Genomic DNA, 21,860 nt, shown 5'->3' on the forward strand with positions numbered 1-21,860 from the left:
TGTTTCCATACAGTAGTGAGCTCTGATTTGTCTAAACTTAATCATATTGGTGAATGGCTGTTTGTTACATCAGTGCATAGCCTAATAACAGGTGGGTCCCAAGGGGAAGCAATTCTTAAAATCAACAAAGATTTCAGTCAGTCATAGAGTTTTACAATACTGAATAAACAATCTTTGCTGCATGATTGCTTAAAGCAAGAGCAACCCACAGTAGCTCTGTACTGAACAGGTGGAGGATGGAAGAGCCCACTTCTGAAGATGTTTTATCCATTGAACCATTTTTAAAGGAATGTTTGAACAACATTTCCATCCTCATGGCAATGAATGATCTCTGCTCTTCACTAAGTTTCTGTCCTCATAGTAATAATGCAAAGGAAAGAAAGGGTGAAAAATGGGAGTTTTAATCAGTTTTAATCCACAAACATCATTTCACATAAACATCGTAGATCTTAAAACTACATTCCTTTCAAAATGTCTTTCTTTAGCTCCTACCCTGTTTGCCATGTTTAATTTAGCAGTATCTGTGGATCTCTGTCAGTTCATAAATTGTTAACTACACACGTAATGCACATAAAATTGAATGTTTAGTTATGGCACCTTGGAAAGACGTTGCTGTGGTGCACGGCTGTTGTCTATAGTTACCAGTCTGTATACAATAACAATAACTAATGAGAATACAAGGATTCATTGAAAAATAAGATATCCCATTCTGACTGATTCCTATGAAAATCAACACACACCTTATTTTTCAATATTCATTTGTAAGAAATATGGTATGAATAATCAAATATAACTGTTTGAGAAACTAAACACACTTTGGATTCTATCTAGTTCATTAATACATATTTCTTCAACCAATCAGAAATTGAACCCATGACATTAAACATCATGTACAGTACATTAACTTAATGCTGATGTTGTTCTGGCAGGAATTTCAGGCAAAATTCATTTCACTGTTAGTTTTGTTTAAAATTTTCATTTCTGTCATTCTAAAACAACTTCAAGCCTTCTATGCAAAATAAAATCCCTCTTGGTGGATTCATAGAAGTTTGAAAAGCCGTTTGTGTGTGGCAATCTATAGGAAATTCCTTACTGTAATTTTGCATGTCCATTACACTGCATTTAAAACTACATGAACAATAGCTATTGAAAGCTCCACGTATTGACTTGCTCAGAATTGCTTTAACAAATGAAAAATATATTTAAGGCTGTTAACAATATTGCAGATGTTTTGGCCCCTGCTACTTAGTCACAGAACAGTCCAATTTTCTAAGCTTCTATATTCCTGGTCTCCTACTAAACGGAGCAAGTGCAGCAATATTTCCTTATTAGACAGATAGCAATCTTCTTTGGAAAATGAATGCAAAGGGTCTGTCTGGTTCAGGAAAAAGATTTAAGTCAGCAAAAAGATTTTCAAACAAACCCTCAAAATAGGAAAGAGTTCAGGTTCAGCAGGAAAGAAAGTACCAGTCTTGAGAAAGATCTTGAGACGTATTTTCTTGATTTTCCTTTCTGAAATCTGGAGTCACTAGGGCATTAAGCGTGCAGATAAAAGGCCTATACGGAATGGTGCACCAAAGAAAGACAAAGGACTGAAATACAGATGATACTGTGTATCATGAAACCTTCCCCCTCTCTCTTTTATAATCTCCACTCATGTTCAGAGCAGGCGACTCTGAGAAATTCAGCCATGATTCATATGTCTCAGGCAGAGAGACGCCTGCTCATTGCTGGGTTCCAGCATTACAGCCCACTTGTTGGAAATCTTTTGTTGCTTCTGCTACAATCACACCCACTCTTGCATGGATCGCTTGCAGTACAATATGTGACGTGGTGTTCCTTTCCTCTTAAATTGAACCACTGTGTAAATCAACACCAGAAAGCACAAGGCCAGTGTACAAGGGATAACAATAGCAATGGCATTCACAGTGCTGGAAGTGTTATCGATTTTAATCACTATGTCAACGTCATCTTGAGTATCATGCCTGTCTTTGTCTCCAGTTTTAGTTCGGTCACATCCCATCCATTCTTTAAGTATGGATCTTGGATAGTTAGGCTCCACCCTGAGTTTATGGTTGTTGAATTTCCAGTACTCTTTTCCTTTGTAAAAGAATGTATAGCCTGGAAATGCAAAAATAAAATTATTCAATCTCACAGCTTAACACAGTTAAAAGTAAAAAGTAATTCAGAACCAAACTGAAAACTGTTCACAAGTTCCAATCATCCAACTGATTCTGATAAGAAGAAAGGCAACATTTTGGGCCAGATGCCCCATCAGCATTGTCAGAGCTACAAGGGAAGTTTATTTTCAGGAACAAAAGAAAAATAAAGTAGGAGTATTATGAAAATGTGGGTATACTCTATCTTTAAGAAAATTATTAGTTAATAGAACTACCTGACAGAACCAAGTGTTCTGAAAAATGATGTAATGTAACATTTGGTCGAACAGCTCAATTAGCTGGTTGCCTGGAGACAAAAACAAATTTGAATTCGACCAGTTTAAATTGTACCCCAAAATACCAACCTCCAATCAAGTTTGATTTTAGTATATTGACAATCTTAAAATCCAAAAACACAATCCGAAGTTTTGAGGATATAAAACCAGGGAAAATTGACTAGTTGGGAGGAGAACTGCCAAGTCACCAGCATGTAAAGATTGCCCAAAAAATGGCTCTCTTATTGATCAGTAACCTGTGAAGTAAAATTCCCCCAAGAAGAAGAAAACAAGACAGGAATAAGAGAAGAACCGAAAGCTGCCTGGTTTTGAGATAACAAGTTTTGTTTTATAAATTTTAACCGGGACTTTTATTGGACTGGTCTTGTAAAGGGGCAAGCAAATGATAGGTTAGAGGAAGGAGTTGTAAACAGTTATTAGTTAGTTATTCTCTGTTATACTTTATGAAATGAAGTTGTCAATTCTTGGCCTCTAGGATTTTCACAGCGGACTGCACGGGATAAATCTTTTACGTTACTGGTATAAATTAAGCAGGAGGGTTTACCCTGTGTTGTAACAGGAGTTAGAGGTCTCAGGTATAGAAATGTATGTGACTCAGGTGACATTGTATAAAATAAAAGACTGTACATGAGGCAACAGGTTGTACACTTAAACATAAGAACACAAGAGGAGGGAACAGGAAGCTCTTTGTACCAGTTGCATTATTCACTAAGGTTATGGTTAATCTTCCACTTCAGCCACATCTTCACACCTTATCCCAATATCTTTAAATTCTCTGATTTTTCAAAAATCTGTCAGTATGACTTGAACATACCCAATGACTGATAAACAATTCTAAAGATTCACAATCATTTTAATAAAGACTTTTCGCAATGGCTAAGACTTTATTCTGAGACTGCGATCCCTAATTTTAGTCCCCACAGTTCAAACACAAACACTTCTAGACAATCTGAAATAAAAATAAAGATCCTCAGAAAATATTCAATAGGTCTTGCAGCGCATTTGGAAAAGTTAAGAGACTAAACGGGCATAAGTTTATGTCTGCCTGGAGATGTTTTTAGAAGTAAGAGGGTATTAAATCAGACGTGGATGCAGTGTGGAGACACAACTCCCTTCTTGCCTTTTATCAATTAAGACTGAGTTTGTAAGGCTCAGGACATCCTGGATGTCATGCGAAGCCCTTAGGTAGGAAATTAAGGATCTCATCCTGGGAAGCCACCACATGGGAAATAAACTTTGAGATGGGGTCTGCAACCTATGCTGAGGCATTCAGTGCTGGATCACAGAATTGAGAAGTGGGGGAGCTGCAGAAAGTCAGCCCCTTGCCATTGTTTCTAATCTTCCCCATGCATCCTGGTCCCATACCTCTTGTCCCACTTTTAAACTCCTTTGGCTTGGAATCCTGTACAATTCACCCTTAGCTCTGTTGGACCATATCATCAGTAGTGACCACTGCTCAGGAAGGTGGCAATAGAGAACTGTTTATCTTCTTAGAGGCAAATTTCCACCTTGGGTGTCCTTAATTTCGAGAAAGGCCAAGCCTGGCCATTGAGGTTCAGGACTGGAATTTATGATTGGCCTGCCCTAATGTTGAAAATGCAGTGTTGTCGGCTGGTCTCCAGTCAGAGGGTAAGACTTCTGTCACAAAGAACAAGTTTAGACAATGGGCAAAATGTGTTCTGTACCATCACCATTGACGCCTGGAAAAGACAGGACCACAGAGCTCAGATTTGATCTGTTAGTTGTGCAATTGTGTAGCCTTGTCAATCAGTTGCTGCACATAAGTACTGTACACACGTGGCATGCAGGTAGCCCCGTGTACAGCGTTACATGCTTGACACCTTATTTGTAATATGCTTTGTGCTGCTCCTGGTATGTACTCATGTTTTCATCATTGAACTAAGGCTGATCTACTAGCTCGATGGTAATAGTTGAGTGGGGATATGCCAGACCATGAGCTTGTATTAGGAGTACAGTTCTGCTGTTGCTGGTGATAGCCTACAGTGCCCCATGGATGCTCAGTCTTGAGGATCTAGATCTGTTTGAAGTCTATCCCATTTAGCAACATGATACACCACACAATAGAGTGGAAGGTGTTCTCAATGTAAAGGCAGGACTTCCACAAGGAATAAGCAGTGGTCACTCCTACCAATACTGTCATGGACAGATGCATCTGCAGAAGGCAGATTGATGAGGATGAGGTCAAGTATGTTTTTCCCTCTTGGTTGCTTCACCACCTGCTGCACCCAATCTACCAGTATTGTCCTTTAGAACATAACCATTTCAATCAGTAGCGCCTTAGGCGGCAGACAATGAAGTTCTCCCCAGTATACATTCTATGCCCTTGACATCCTCAATGCTTCCTCCAAGTTGGGAAAAGCATTGATTCATCAACTGAGCAAGGATGATATGTGATATTCAGCAACATCTCTTAAATTCATTGCCTGCCTTTCTATTTACCTCAGACAGTTTGGCTATGTTTTTTGTTACTCTCCTTTTATGTCTCCTTATTTTCTTGGGACTTTTTCCGTTACCTCTTTGAAAGTTCACAGGATATTAAAGGCATCAAACAAATGCAAGGTGTTGTTTCTGAGATGTACTAAATATATGTCTTAGTGGGAGAAATTATTTACATAGCACAGCTTCTAACAATGCTACTTTCACACATTCTCTCCCCTCAATGTTAAACACTCAGTTTTTCTTAAGTGTTAGTTTGACCCCAACTATAATGCAGTGACTTGTCATAATAATCGAGTGAAAGAAAAAACTGACTTTAGAAAAAGGGATTAGACAAGAGCAACTAAAACTGATGCTCTGGAGCTGGCAATGACAAACATTGAAAAATATGATTAGAGTCACAGAGTCATGGAAACAGACCCTTCGGTCCAACCCGTCCATGCCGACCAGATATCCCAATCCAATCTAGTCCCACCTGCCAGCACCTGGCCCATATCCCTCAAAACCCTTCCTATTCATATACCCATCCAGATGCCTTTTAAATGTTGCAATTGTACTAGCCTCCACCACTTCCTCTGGCAGCTCATTCCATACATATACCACCCTCTGTGTGAAAAAGTTACCCCTGAGGTCTCTTTTATATCTTTCCCCTCCGACCCTAAACCTATGCCCTCTAGTTCTGGGCTCCCCTACCCCAGGGAAAAAAAAGACTTTGTCTATTTATTCTATCCATGTCCTTCATGATTTTATAAACCTGTACAAAGTCATTCCTCAGCCTCTGACGCTCCAGGAAAAACAGCCCTAGCCTATTCAACCTCTCCCTATAGCTCAAATCCTCCAACCCTGGCAACATCCTTGTAAATCTTTTCTGAACCCTTTCAAGTTTCACAACATGTTCGCCATTAGGTCAAGACAGTTCTGCCATTCAATAAGGTCAGGATTGAACTGATCATTCCCTCCACCTGTTAAGCTTTTACCCCCTTGCCAAACGGGAAACCATGTATTTCTGCCTAAAAATATTCAAAGAATCTGCGTCAACCACCTTTGAAGGAGAAATGTTCTAAACCCCTTTTGAAAAAAAAACCTCCTTGTATTGTTCCTAAATGGATGATTCCTTATTTTCAAAGTGTCTCCACATTCTAGAATCTAATAGAAGAGGAAACAACCTTCCCATTCACATTAATACATTCAGAATCTTATGTTTCAATCAAGTTACCTCCTCCATTTCTAAACTCCAGCAGTTACAGGCCTAACCTGTACAAATTTTTCACATGAAATTACTCACCTATTCAAGGTATTAATCCAGTAAACCTTCTCTGAACTATTTTCAAAACATTGTTAAATAAGAAGACCAATATTTTACACAACAATTCCTCATCAATGCCTTCTGAAGCTGAAGCATAACCTTTACTTTTCTACTCAATTTCTCTCATACAAACAATAATATTCAATTTGTTTTTCTAATTATTTGCTGTATCTGCATGCTAAACTCTTGCAATTCATAGACTCAGATACCAAGATCCCTCCGCACTTCAGGGCTCTGCAAACTCTCATCTTTTGATAATATGCTTCTTTTTTAATATTCCTGTCAAAACAGACAATTTCATAGTTTCCCACATTATACTTCACTGGCTAATACTTTGCCTGGTTACTTAACCTACTTCTATGGCTTTGATGCTTTGTTTTACCCACTTCATCAGCAAATTTTGTCCCTTCATCCAAGTAAACTATATAAATAATAAAATGTTGAGGCCTTAGCATTGATCTTTGTGGCACAATACCCAATGCATCTTGCCCAACTGGAAAAAAAAATCATGCCTACTCTGTTTTTTCATGGACAGTCAATCTTCTACATAACCCTTAAACCACGAGCTCTTATTTTCCACAAATCCTTGGATGCGCCACTTTATCAAATGCCTGCATACCTAATAGCTCCTGTATAAGAATTCTAAAGAATTGCTTAAAATAAATGAGTGTCATTCCATTAAGCCATGTTAAATCTGACCAATTAACTTGTACTTTTCTGAGTCATCTGGCATAATACCTTTAGTTATAGCTTTTAACATTTTCCCAAGACAGATGTTAAAGTACCTGATCTGCTGTTTCTCGCTTTCTATCTCCCTCTCCCCTTGACCACGACCCCACCTCCCACCACCAAACCATCATCTCCCAGACCATCCAGGACCTCATCACCTCAGGGGATCTCCCATCCACCGCCTCCAACCTCATAGTCCCACAACCCCGCACCGCCCGTTTCTACCTCCTGCCCAAAATCCACAAACCTGCCTGCCCCGGCCGACCCATTGTCTCAGCCTGCTCCTGCCCCACCGAACTCATCTCCCAATACCTCGACACGGTCCTGTCCCCTTTAGTCCAAGAACTCCCCACCTACGTTCGGGACACCACCCACGCACTCCACCTCCTCCAGGATTTTCGCTTCCCCGGTCCCCAACGCCTTATTTTCACTATGGACATCCAGTCCCTGTACACCTCCATCCCCCATCACGAAGGACTCAAAGCCCTCCGCTTCTTCCTTTCCCGCCGCACTAACCAGTACCCTTCCACTGACACCCTCCTTCGACTGACTGAACTGGTCCTCACCCTGAATAACTTCTCTTTTCAATCCTCCCACTTCCTCCAAACTAAAGGAGTTGCCATGGGCACCCGCATGGGCCCCAGCTATGCCTGCCTCTTCGTAGGATACGTGGAACAGTCCATCTTCCGCAACTACACTGGCACCACCCCCCACCTTTTCCTCCGCTACATCGATGACTGTATCGGCGCTGCCTCGTGCTCCCACGAGGAGGTTGAACAGTTCATCAACTTTACTAACACCTTCCATCCCGACCTGAAATTCACCTGGACTGTCTCAGACTCCTCCCTCCCCTTCCTAGACCTTTCCATTTCTATCTCGGGCGACCGACTCAACACAGACATCTATTATAAACCGACTGACTCCCACAGCTACCTGGACTACACCTCCTCCCACCCTGCCCCCTGTAAAAACGCCATCCCATATTCCCAATTCCTTCGTCTCCGCCGCATCTGCTCCCAGGAGGACCAATTCCAACACCGCACAACCCAGATGGCCTCCTTCTTCAAGGACCGCAGATTCCCCCCAGACGTGATCGACGATGCCCTCCACCGCATCTCCTCCACTTCCCGCTCCTCCGCCCTTGAGCCCCGCTCCTCCAACCGCCACCAAGACAGAACCCCACTGGTTCTCACCTACCACCCCACCAACCTGCGCATACAACGTATTATCCGCCGCCATTTCCGCCACCTCCAAACGGACCCCACCACCAAGGATATATTTCCCTCCCCTCCCCTATCAGCGTTCCGCAAGGACCACTCCCTTCGTGACTCCCTTGTCAGATCCACACCCCCCACCAACCCAACCTCCACCCCCGGCACCTTCCCCTGCAACCGCAGGAAATGTAAAACTTGCGCCCACACCTCCACACTCACTTCCCTCCAAGGCCCCAAGGGATCCTTCCATATCCGCCACAAGTTCACCTGTACCTCCACACACATCATCTATTGCATCCGCTGCACCCGATGTGGCCTCCTCTATATTGGTGAGACAGGCCGCTTACTTGCGGAACGCTTCAGAGAACACCTCTGGGCCGCCCGAACCAACCAACCCAATCACCCCGTGGCTCAACACTTTAACTCCCCCTCCCACTCCACCGAGGACATGCAGGTCCTCGGACTCCTCCACCGGCAGAACACAACTACACGACGGCTGGAGGAGGAGCGCCTCATCTTCCGCCTGGGAACCCTCCAACCACAAGGTATGAATTCAGATTTCTCCAGCTTCCTCATTTCCCCTCCCCCCACCTTGTCTCAGTCGGTTCCCTCAACTCAGCACCGCCCTCCTAACCTGCAATCCTCTTCCTGACCTCTCCGCCCCCACCCCACTCCGGCCGATCACCCTCACCTTGACCTCCTTCCACCTATCCCACCTCCATCGCCCCTCCCCCTAGTCCCTCCTCCCTACCTTTTATCTCAGCCTGCTTGGCTCTCTCTCTCTTATTCCTGATGAAGGGCTTATGCTCGAAACGTTGAATTCTCTATTCCTGAGATGCTGCCTAACCTGCTGTGCTTTGACCAGCAACACATTTGCAGCTGTGATCTCCAGCATCTGCAGACCTCATTTTTTACTTAGTTTGTTATTTTACAATCTAATGGAATCTTGTCCAAATCAAGGGAAAGTTTGGAAATTTAAAACCAAAACTTCATCTATCTTATAAGGCATTTCTGTTAGTGCCCTCAGATTAAGTCTATCAAGATCTGGCGCTTTGAGACCCAGCTATATCTTCTACAGTGAAAACCAAATCAAAATATTTATTCATATGCCAATTCCATATTTTCTATTGTTTATTCTCCAGCCTAATATTCTACAGGATCAATGATCACTTTGTTCACATTTTTGTCATGCTGCAGCTGTACAGGACATTGGTTAGGTCACTTTTGGAATTGTGTGTAATTCTAGACTCCATCCTATTGGAAGGATGCTGTGAAACTTAAAAGGATTGAGAAAAGGTTTACAAGGATTTTAGGTGAAAGTGAGGACTGCAGATGCTGGAGACCAGAGCTAAAAATGTGTTGCTGGAAAAGCGCAGCAGGTCAGGCAGCATCAAAGGAGCAGGAGAATCGACGTTTCGGGCATAAGCCCTTCTTCAGAACAAGGATGTTACCAGGGTTGGAGGGTTTGAGCTATAGGGAAAGGCTGAATAAACTGGGGCTGTTTTCACTGGAGCACCGGAGACTATAGGGTTTATAAAATTGTGAGAAACACAAATAGACAAGGTCTTTTCCCTGGATTGTGGGGTCCAGAACTAGAGGGCATAGGTTTAGAGTGAGAGGGAAAAGATTTGAAAGGGGCTTAAGGGCAACTTTTTCACACAAAGGGTAGTGTGTTTGTGGAAGGAACTGCTAGAGGAAGTGGTGGAGGCCAGTATAATTGCAACATTTAAAAGGCATCTGGATGGGTATATGAATAGGAAGGGTTTAGACAGAAATTGACCAAATGCTGTAAATGGGACCACATTAATTTAGGATATCTGGTTGGCATGGATGAGTTGGACCAAAGAGTGTGTTTCTGAGCTGTACATCTCTATGATTCTATGATCAGTTTTAAATTTCTAGCTAGATTTTTCTAAAATTCTAATTTTTCTCTTTAAATTAAATGCTGCCATTTTTTGCATTTTTTTACGCATTCCATTCAATCTTCTGACTTGCCATGAAATCTTGTGTAATTGCATGCTTTTACTTGAAGTTTGATACTATTTTTAACTTTGTGGTTAGTTAGCCATGGATTATGAGCCCTCTCCCTGGAATTTGTCTTTCTCAGTGAGATGCATCTATTTTGTGCATTCTGAAACATCCCTTAAGCATCTGCCACTGCACCTCTCTCAACCTACCCTCTCACCTACTTGCCAGTGAACTTGGCTTTCATGCCTTTGTCATTGCCCTTAGTCAGCTTTAAAATACTAGTCTTGGGCTTCTTCTTTTCCTCAAACTTAACGTAAAATTCAATCATGTTCAAATTGGTTGACATTTGAAAAATAAAACTAAGGAAGCTAGAAATGTTTACATGGAAGAAAACAAGGGACAAAAGGAGACTTCACACCAATTTAAAAATTTATTTGGAATACATAGGTCAAAACTTAAAAAAAAACATGGCAACCATTAATTCTGTACTCTGTATATGGAGTTAAGCCCTCAAAAATTGAATTTAAACAGCATCCTAACAAAGTAAAGGGCAGGCAAGAAAAGAGTTGTTAAGGTAGGACATTCCATTGCACAAAACACTCATCTCCTAATTCTCAAAATATATTTGTTTTAAGCACAATACCATTGTGGAATTACTTATACTGTTACCAAAGTTTTCATTAACTTTGTACCGAAAGGTGATGCAAGTCAAAAATTGACCAAGTGAAATCTGACAGCCAGGTGAAATGTCAAGCGTTAAGAAGATATACAGTGGTGTTGATGGACAGGATGGAGATGTGAGCCAAAACATCCTGCTGTGAGAGTACAGGATCTTACACACTTACGGGGTAGACTTTCCTTGTTAGCACTTGTACATGAAGCATCACTCACTCACAGGACAGAGAGGAAAATCAGGCAGAGGAGTGCATGCCTTGAATTAAACTTCTAGCTAGATTTTTCTAATATTCTAATTTTTCTCTGTAAATTAAACATTGCCAATCCTTCACTTACATGTATGAAGAAGAATGTGGCTGCATGAGATGAGCTGTTGAAACTAGTCAGATGCAGCTACTGTCTTAAGTAGTTTGAGTCTTCAAATGTGGAGCCGTACAAATTAAAAAGAGACTTCAATCCTTACAACTGAGCTGATCTCGGATCCTGGTTTTTGATTTGACTAGAGACTTACAGCTAAGAGGGTGCTGCTTTACAAATGTCATTCTTGACCTTTGATGCTCAGTTTGTAACTAAGGCAGTAAAATATATTCAAACTGAAGATTAAAACCTGCTTGGATTTAAAATTCTACTTGTTACATTTATGAAAAGCATTGATAAAAATCATTAAAATTACACTTTGATTCGATTTCTACACATCAACTTTGAAGTTTGAACAGAATAACAATATCAGCAGTTAATTATATCTACATTTGCTCTTACCACTTTCTTTGCTGACAAAGGCCCCTTGTGGAGACTTGGGGATTCCTTTCCATATTGAAATGGATTTGGGATAGCCATTGTCTACAACATGTGTTTCTTCATTGTACCTCCAGTACCTATAGGGAAAAAGGAAAAGTATGACTATAAATGTTGAGGAGAGAAGATAAGTGTTTCTTGTCACAGCAAGATGTTTGCAGTGAGGTCTTGGGGGTGTTGAACGCAAGGGCAGCAAGTGACTTTATGAGACCGTTACCTTGCCTTCTCTGCATGCCTCTGACTGCCACCAGATTTTGGAAAATGGAAGTTGCATACTAAGCCAAGGTTGCTTGGATTATAATCAATCAGGAGAAAGTGAGAACTGCAGATGCTGGAGATCAGAGTTGAACAGTATGGTGCTGGAAAAGCACAGCCATTCAGGCAGCATCCGAGGAGCCACAGACTCAACATTTCAAGCATAAGCCCTTCACCAGGAATGAGGCTTGTGGCCCAAGGGGGCTGAGAGATAAATGGGAGAGGGGTGAGTCTGGGGGGAAGGTAGCTGGTAAATGCGATAGGTAGATGAAGCTGATAGGCCGGAGAGGCGGGTGGAGCAAATTCCCAGGTAGTAAATCTGAGGCTCTTGAGGTCATTAATTGGCCATTTAAGGGGCTTAACTGATGGCAGATGGGGAAGGTTCCAAAGTTGACTTTTTTGTATGCGAGAACACAATTGGTGAGGTGGCCAGAAATGGGTGAGCACCTTTCTAGGGCTAACCTGCCCAATTGTTTCTCTTCCTCACCACCTCTGTTGCCATCACCATGCAGGGTAAAATTTCACCCAACACCTCCTTTTCTTGAATTTTTTGCATCCCCTTCTTTGAGCCTGTTGACCAGGGGCTGTGTACACATAAAACAGCAAGCTTGCGAACTGAAGTTCCCTCAGCCCCCAGCCATTGGCTTGGGCTGGTTGAACCTAGAGAAATGACATCAGGTGTGAATCCTTATTTGGTGGAAGAATAATAAGGTTAGCCTAAAGGTATCCCTGGAGTAAGCTTATAGTGGAAAGACACTGGCGCATCAGATGAACTAAAAATTGACTAAGACAAGACACCACAATTTGGGAAGATAAAAAATAGGATAAAATAAAGGATTTTGGCATGCGGTAGGAAAACTCCGGAGAACGCCTTCATAAAGTTGGGTACCCTCTGCCTGGAAGCGTGGAGATAATCCCAAGACCTGGGAGAAAATGCCTGGCCAGAATAGGCTTCTAGCCTTGGGTGTTTAGCTTTTATTTTTGTTGACTGTTAAGGGAGTGTCATGGACACGGTGGTTGTGCAGTTTGATTTTAGCCTTGTATGAATTATATGCCTGCTGTTAACTTTTTCTGAATCAAAGTGTGAATTGTATGTCTGTTTTAAGTAAACTAATAAGGTTAATGGTTAGTTGAAAGTCTTCTCCTCTTTGTGATGAGCCAATAACTGTTGTTGCGGGCGATGACCTAGCAACAAGCCTTTCCCTTATTTCTAATACTCCATTTGCTGGCCTGTATGGTCCACTATTCAAATTTTAACCATTTTTGACTGTCTGTATACTATTTTACACAGGTCTCTTGCACTGCATTCAAAGTCTGATTAACATAACTGAAACTCAAACAGCACAACACAACAATAACCCAGACCTGCGGTATATCAGGGAATACTGTATTATTTTTCATAAAAGGCAAAGAAATCCTGTGGCAGCTGTTTGTAAACTCAGACTTGTAAGAATTTTGAATGAAAATCTATTTAATCTGAATAAGCTAATGTATTGAACGAAAACTTCTTGCGTTAATCCTTTGTAATAAAATATCAAACCGAGTTTTAAAAATACATTCCAGGGCTTTGCTGGCTCGGCTATCATTTACTGACCATCTCTCAGTAGTGATGAACTGTCTTTTTGAACCACTGCAAACCCTTGGGCAGTAGACACATCCATAGTGCTATTAGGGAGTATTACAGTGACAAGTAAAGGAACAGTTATATAGTTATTAGCCAGGATGGTGCATGGGTTGGAGGGGAGCTTGCAGGTAGTGGTGCTCTCATGAATCTGCTGCCCTTATTTAGTAGACATCATAGGATCCCTACAGTGTGGAAGTGAGCCATTCAGCCCACCAAGTTAGCAGTAACCTCCAAAGAGCATCCGACACCAGTCCCAACGCCCCACCCAATCCATGTAACCCTGCATTTCGCATGGCTAATTCATCTAGTCAGCACATCCCAGTATATTATGCGCAGTTTAGCATGGCCAATCCACCTAACCTGCACTTGGGACTGTGGGAGGAAATGCGCACAGATATGTGGAGAATGTGCAAACTCCCTACGGGCAGTCAGCTGAGGGTGGAATCAAACTGAGGTCCCTAGCACTGTGAGGCAGCAGTGTTAACAACTGAGCCACCGTGCACGTGCCCCCCCAAACCCTCCACAGCCAAAAGTTTGGAAAATGCTTTTGAGGAGCCTTGGTGATTTACTGCAGTGCATCTTGTCAATATTAATAATGTTGGCCTGAGTTAGCACTGTTACACTTCACTGGGTTAGCGCATTGAAAATCAAGCCCCACCATTCCCAGCTGCTAATGTGTGTTGATGATGAAAGAAGTGAATTTTGAAGGTTGCAAATATAATGCTAATGAAAACAGGCTGCTTTAGCCTGGGTGGTGTCAAGCTCCTTGAGTGTTGTTAGAACTGCACTCAATCAGGCAAGTGGAGAGCATTCCATCACACTCCTGACCTTTGCCTTGTGAATAAAGGATGTGGAATAGAGAGAGAGGAGATGAATTGCTCGTTGCAGGATTCCTAGCCTCTGAGCTGCTTCTGTAGCTGCACTATGGATGTGGCTTGTCCAGTTCGCTTTCTAGTCAATGGTAACCTCTGGGACAATGATAGTGGGGACTCCACCATTGAGATTCAAGGGGTAATAGTTAGATTTTCTCTTGATAGAGATGGATTTTTGAAACTTATATAATGTGAATGTTACTACTACTGATCAGTCCAGATCTGGATGTTATCCAGGCCTTGCTGTATTTGAACATAGTCTGCTTTAGTATCTGAGGAGTTGTGAATGGTGCTGAGTATTGTGCATTACCAGGCCCAGATCCAATGTATCCCTGGCTGCTTTGGGAGGCAAGGGAGGAGATGGATGGGGTTATGATGCTAATTTTCAAATCTTTAATGGATAGAAGAGATGTCAGAGACAACAGGACATTTAGTGTGGAATCATTATAGGCTAGGTCATTTTCCCTAGAGCAGAGAAGGCTGATAGGGGACCTGGTGGATGTCTACAATGTTATTGGGGGCAAGGATAGGGTAGATAAGGAAAGATGTTTTAAGGGTCCAATAGCCAGGGGCAACTGTTTTACGGTTAAGAGCAGGATGTTTAGAAGGGCTTTGAGGAATTTCTTTTCACCCAGAGGATGGTTGGTATCTGAAACACACTGCCTAAGAAGGTGGTAGAGGTGGCAATCTCAAGACAGTGATGAAGAATTTAGATTAGCATTTGTAATGCCATACAATACAAGGCCACAGGCTAAGTGCTGGAAAATGGGATTAAGACCAGCATGGACAAGATAAGCTGAAGAGCCTTTTGCTGTGTGTTAAAACTCAATGACTCTAGGATTATTCATGGAAAAACCAGGCAACTGTAGGCAAATGGTCCAACACCTTGGTAGGGAAACTATTGGAAAAGATTCTGAGGCATAGCATTAATCTCCACTTGGAGAGGGAATGATTAATCAAGTAAAGTCAAAAGTTGATGAAGAAAGCAAATGATATATTGCCCTTCATAGTGAGAGGATTTCGGTACAGAAGCAGATATGTCTTTCTGCAATTGTACAGGGCCACGGTGAGATCCTGGAGTATTATGTGCAATTTTGGTCTCCTTATCTAAAGGAAGATGTTCTGGCTGTGGAGGGAGAGCAACAAAGAATTACCAGACTGATTCCTCAGATGGCAGGATTGACATAAGAAAAAAGACTGGCTCAGTTAGGATTATATTCACTGGAGTTCTGAAGATTGGTGGCGGGAGGAGCACATAGAAATCTATAGAGTCCTAACTGGCTGAGACAGGATAAATGCAAGAAGGATGTTCCCGATAACCAAAGGGTCACAGCCTGAGGAGAGGCCAACTGGGACTGCAATTAGGAGAAATTTCTTCACCCAGAGAGTGGTGAGCTTGTGGAATTCACTGCCACAGTGGGTTGGGGCGAAAACAATAAATTTGTTTCAAGAAGGGCAACAGAGTTAGGGTTAAAGGGATCAAACAGTATGGGACAAAAACAGGAACAGTGTGCTGAGTTGAATGATCAGCCATGATCATGTTGAATGGGGGAGCAGGCTTGAAGCTTTGAATGGAGACAGTGATGCTGGAGATCAGAGTTGAGAGTGCATTGCTGGAAAAGCCCAGCAGGTCAGGCAGCATCTGAGGAGCAGGAAAATCGATGTTCCGGGCTGGAGCCCTTCATCAGGAATCCTGATGAAGGGCTCCGTCCCAAAACATCAATTTTCCCGCTCCTCGGATGCTGCCTGATCTCTTGAAGCTTACCCCTACCCCTGTCCCTATTTCCTATGTTTTTATGACAGCACGGATTTGTAGTGGAGGGATCATATTTCACATGTTTAGTTGAGTTTTTTGAGAAGTGACTAGGTGTATAAGTGAGGGCAATGCAGTTGATACAATCTATATGGATTTTAGTAAGATTGAAGCATATCAGTCTGGTGAAAAAATATCAGAACTCATGGGATGCATGTCAATTTACTGAACTGGATCCATATTTAGTTTGGCGGCAGGAGGCAAAATGTGATAATAGAAGGTTGTTCCTGTGACTGGAGTTCCTGTTCCTATCACTCATAGGGGTGACTATTGAGCCCCTTCAATGTTTATTTATTAACAACCTAGAAATGAAAGTTTGGTCAGTAAGTTCACAGATGACATAAAAATTGGTAGTATGATAAATAGTGAGGAAAGATTTGGATAACAGGACAGTATAGATGGGCTGTTCAAAATTAAATTTAATCCAAAAAAGTGTGGGATAATGTGCTTTTGGAAGAATAATAAGACAAGGGAGTACTTGATGAATGGTAGGACCTTAGGAAGTGCCAGGATTAGATTGATCTTAGTGTGCATGTCCACAAATCCTTAAGGCAACAGGACAAATGCATTGGATGGTGAAGAAGGCACATCGGAAAACCCGCCTTTACTATTTGAGCCATTGAATGCCAGATGAGGGGGTTATGATGGAGCTGCATAAGATGTCTGTTAGGCTACAGCTGGAATACAGTGTGCAATTCTGGTTGTCATACTATAGGAAGGGTGTGATTGCACCCGAGATTCACAGGTTGTTGCCTGGGCTGGAGTATTTTAGCTAGGAAGAGAGACTAAATAGGCTGGGGTTGTTTTCCGTAGAACAGAAAGGCTGAGGGGCAACTTGATTGAAGCATACAAAATTATGAGGGACATAGTTAGGAAGAAACTTTTCTCTTTAGTAGATGGATGAAAGATCAAGGTCCATACATTTAAGATCATGGTAGGATGTTCTATGGGACTAGATAGGATAAACACAGGAAGAATGTTCCCAATGACCAGGGAGTCCAGAACAAAGTGCCATTTTTAGGACTGAGATGAGGAGAAATTTCTTCACCCAGGGAGGGGTGAGCCAGTGGAATTTGCTGCCATAGAAAGTGATTAAGGCTAAAATGTTGATATAATTTTTAGGATGAAAGGACCAAGGGATAAGGGCGAAAGCAGGAACATGGCACTGATTTGGATGATCAGCCATGATAATACTGAATTGGCTTGATAGACTCCTACTCCGATTTCTATGTTTCTATAGTTTGAGAGAATTTAAAGGCAGACTGTTTTTCATCCAGAGGTTAGTGAGTAGCTGGAACCCAACGCCTGAAGGATTGGGAGAGGGTGGAATCATCACAACAGTCAAAAAGTATTCAGATGAAAACTTGAAATGTCACAGTGTACGAGGCTATGGTCTGTAAATGGGATTTCCACTGCACATTTACTGCAACTCTGTTTGGCTGCATGGAAATTTTTGGTCTGAGTGTATTGTGTTAATTTAACAGTTAATTTATGGTATTGTTACCAAAAGTGTAATGGTTGGGTCTCCATTTTATTCACTAGTTCCCCAGTGTGCTACTGAAGGATGTGCCTCCAGCTTGCCTGCCTATTACCAGATTACCCAGTGGTTAAGAAAATTAAGGAAATAAGGAACTGGGTTGCATTAGTAAGTCGACAAGACATAAATCTAAAGAGGCTATGCTCTTGCTGTCCACACTTTGATCAGATTGCATTTTGAATTCCACATGCATTTCAGGACTCGATCAAAGGAAGGATCTGATTGGAGGAGGAATGGAAGAAAAAGCAAATGGTTCTGATTCTCAGGAATTTATATGAGAAGAAAATAGTCAGTTGATTGTCTGCTTTGGAAAAGTGAAAACATTTACAGTAAAAGCAGCAACCACTTGCACTTTAATAGCCTGGTTAGTAACAAAACAACCCAGAGTGTTCACAGTAATGATTCAAGAAAAAAAATTGAGACCAAGCTACGAAAGTAGAATTTTTTCCTCCAAGGATTGTGGGTCTTTGAAATTCCTTCCCTCAAAAGGCAGTGGATGCAGAATCTTTAAATATTTTTAAAGCTGAGTTAGACACCAACGGGATGAAAGATTATCAGGGATATGTAGGAGTGTAGTGTTGAGGTTAACAACCACAATCTTATTGAATAAAAGAGCTGGCCCAGAAGGTTGAGTGGCCCACTCTTATTCCATATACATATGTTTGTATTGGGACAGATAACTAAAAGTTTGGCCAAACAGAAGGTGGGGGGTCTAACGTTAGTGTGTTCAGGTGCACAAGTGGCCTGGCATGGCAAAGATGATGTCCTGAACTAAAGCAGAATGACGTATAACTTATTGCTTTCTCTTTATATATTTCATGAACATTTCACAGACTTGTCGGAATTTTTGTATGGGCCATTGGTTCTGTAACCATTGGATACTGGAGTGCTTCAAAAGCTGAGCAGATACTAGGGCATGAAATTAGTAACAGCATCAAGGACCCCGACACACAGTGATATCTACCTTTTAAGGACAGAACTCTATGAACAATTATTCCACTGATAACAGACTTAAAGACATGTAAAAGCTTTAGACACATACTTAAATACTTTCAAAAATTATCACAGACCATCTCAAACACCTTTTAAACTTACCTGCCTAGGTTCTTGATTCCAGACTGTGAGGAACCATGAACCACATCTCCTGTAAAAGCTGGCCCAGCTCCATCAAAATTGCAGAGTCTGAGATGCCCATCCGAACAATATTGCTGGCAATGTCAGCAGGACTGCATGCAAAGTCTCTACCCTATACTCATGGCAAGCTGACTTGGTTGAGATAGAAATGGGGCCCCTCTAGTCCACACCACTTGTATCCTTCATGGCCTCCTCTACCACCAAGCTTCAGATAGCTGCATCTGGAGGAGGGACTATTCACAGATACTACCACATCACATCTTCTTTTGACTGGATAAAATCTCTCAATGTCAGTCTCAGGGAGTGCCCAATTCTACCTCATGCCAATATCAATTTTGAAGCAAACAGTTTAACTGTTGTGACAATGCTGTGGCTTTAAGAAGATTGCCCTGGATTTTTTAAAAAGCGAGAGAGGTAGCGAGCAGTTAGTAAGCGAGTACTCAGCTTGTGAGGCCTTAGGTGTTTTATTAAGTTGGAACAATAGAAGCAGCCTGAATAGGTGTGGTCAGGCTCCCACAGAATCAGGGTTTTTAGGTTTAGCTTTCAGCAATTGCTGCTAGCTTCTTGAAAAGATGGAAACTTTTTTTTTATCCCTCTCTCAGTTACAGCCAAAAGCTGGGGGATTCTTGCCTGCTATAGTAGTTCGATGTGAGACAATCTATTTTCTGATTTTGCACTTTTGCAGGGGTGTGTTTATGTGATGTTACTACATTGGAACAGTTATAGGGACATAGAGTCATAGAGATGCACAGCATGGAAACAGACCCTTCAGTCCAACTCGTCCATGCTGACCAGATATCCCAACCCAATCTAGCCCCACCTGCCAGCATCCAACCCATATCCCTCCAAATCCTTCCTATTCATATACCCATCCAGATGCCTTCCAAATGTTGCAATTGTACTAGCCTCCAACACCTCCTCTGGCAGACCTTTCCACACATGCACCTCCCTCTGTGTGAAAATGTTGCCTCTTAGGTCTCTTTTATCTCTTGCCCCTCTCACCCTAAGCCAATGCCCTTTAGTTCTGGACTTTCCCCACCCCAGGGAAAATACCTTGTCTATTTACCCTATCCACGCCCTTTCATAATTTTATAAACCTCTATAAGGTCACCCCTCAGCCTCCGACGTTCCAGGAAAAACAGCCCTAGTCTATTTAACCTCTCCCTAAAGCTCAAATCCTCCAGTACTGGCAACATCCTTGTAAATCATTTCTGAATTCTTTCAAGTTTCACAACGTCCTTCTGATAGGAAGGAGACCAGAATTGCACGCAATATTCCAACAGTGGCCTAACCAATGTCCTGCATAGCCACAACATGATCTCCTATACTCAATACTCTGACCAATAAAGGAAAGCAAACCAAACTCCTTCTTCACTATCAAATCTACCTGCAACTCTACTTTCAAAGAGCTATGAACCTGCACTCCAAGGTCTCTTTGTTCAACAACACTCCCCAGGACCTGACCATTAATTAACAATAGCTACTATATCTATTATTCTGCTAAGTTTTCCAATAGAGTTATTCCAATTCTGTCTTTCCTTTATTGTATTTTAACTATAGTGGATGAATAAAGTGTGTTTTGCTTTAATTCCAGTAGTTTGACCAATTGAATTGCATCTGGAATGCAATACCTTACATTTACCTTTAAAATCAGAAAATGTTAGGGTCTAGGCTATCTTCTGCATATTTTGAGGGGTTTTGGTCTTGTCCATAACAAAATTACCAACATAAAAAATTTACATTATACAAATTTCTTGAGGTAAATTCATGCCAAGGCTGTTGTAGAATGATCTGGAATAATGCAAACCATTCTCAAAATAAGTAGATGATGTATCAAATAAAATATTTAACACCGATGGCAGGAAGATTCTATTTTTTAAGTTGTGAAACCTGAACCTAACAACAATGGGAATAACTAATGTGGATCCGTAAAGTACTTGAGAATTCTCTCATGTTTTATAACATTGCATTAAAGCTTGATGGAAGAGTATTTAACAAGCACACACAATACCTAAAGCAATTGTACACTTGTATTGTGCAATTTCAAAGGGATTAAGCTTCTACCGAGGTCAGTCTGTGCACTGAGTGATGAGTTCAATAGAATTAACCCTAAAAGTTAATAGATTGCGTGTGTGTATCATATACAAACATTCTAACCTTTATTTGTGTGAATTGATGTGAAAATGTCTTTTGTAAGAATGACCTTCATCTCTAATTTCTTGTTAAAGGCTTCACACATCCATCATAAGCCATCACGACAAGAACTTAAAAGCACATAAATCACTTTGCGTTATCATGCATATATCACAGGCACAGGCACTAACCTGTCTCCTTTGAAGAAATAGGTTTTACCAACTTCTTCCCACCACACTGCTGTATCAATACCCTGAGAAGGGACTCCACTTCCAAGTTCCACCACATTCTGTGGATAGCCTAACTCCAGTGTCGCTTCCTTGAAGACCCAGTACTTGCTCCCTATAAGAAATTAATCAATTTTTAAAAATTCCACTGAGTAAATTATTCAGCTAAAAGATGTCTATCTCATAAGTTATCTGGTCTTGCTAAAAATAATAGTCTTCATTTTACTTTTTGATTGATACATTTTCAGTGAGAGTGAGTCATTCACTTGAAGCTCTAAAAGCACAGGTTAGGTTTCCAGTTCCTTTCTGGTAACATTTTCTGAACTATTGTCATTACTGTTAAGAAGGAAGATCAATAGGCTGCAGTGTATAGTCTGAATTCTCAACGTACTTCAACACATTTAGACCGGAATAAAGAGAAATCAAATACAAATATTTAGTAAATAAATGTAACCTTTCACCAGTTGTGAAATTGATTTCATCGCAGAGGAGGAGATCATAAGGTGTGCAACATTTTACACAATGTTCAAACTCAAAAGCAGAGTGGTTTGACAAATAAGAATTGCAATTTGAATCCTTTAGCATCTATTGTATTTATAGTAACTGAGGTGAAATTATCTTGACTCCGTACAAAGTATTTACAAACTTAAAGTGGTCTTGGCAATT

The 21,860-nt window shown here is 41.4% G+C and overlaps 1 protein-coding gene across 2 annotated transcripts in view; it reads right to left on the reverse strand.

The window, feature by feature from the left end:
- Positions 1-383: 383 nt before the first annotated feature.
- Positions 384-21,860, reverse strand: part of LOC132815014 (matrix metalloproteinase-16-like) — a 251,756-nt gene continuing 230,279 nt past the window's right edge. For both annotated transcript variants that reach the window (XM_060823644.1, XM_060823645.1), the window contains 3 exons: positions 21,159-21,309; positions 11,564-11,679; positions 384-2,121 (listed from right to left, as the gene is read on the reverse strand). In XM_060823644.1, the coding sequence (XP_060679627.1) occupies positions 1,787-2,121; positions 11,564-11,679; positions 21,159-21,309 (602 nt within the window). In that variant the 3' untranslated portion in view covers positions 384-1,786. The remainder of the gene's footprint in view (positions 2,122-11,563; positions 11,680-21,158; positions 21,310-21,860) is intronic.

Source organism: Hemiscyllium ocellatum, chromosome 4, assembly GCF_020745735.1.
Source record: "Hemiscyllium ocellatum isolate sHemOce1 chromosome 4, sHemOce1.pat.X.cur, whole genome shotgun sequence".
In the NCBI taxonomy this organism is placed as follows: domain Eukaryota; kingdom Metazoa; phylum Chordata; class Chondrichthyes; order Orectolobiformes; family Hemiscylliidae; genus Hemiscyllium; species Hemiscyllium ocellatum.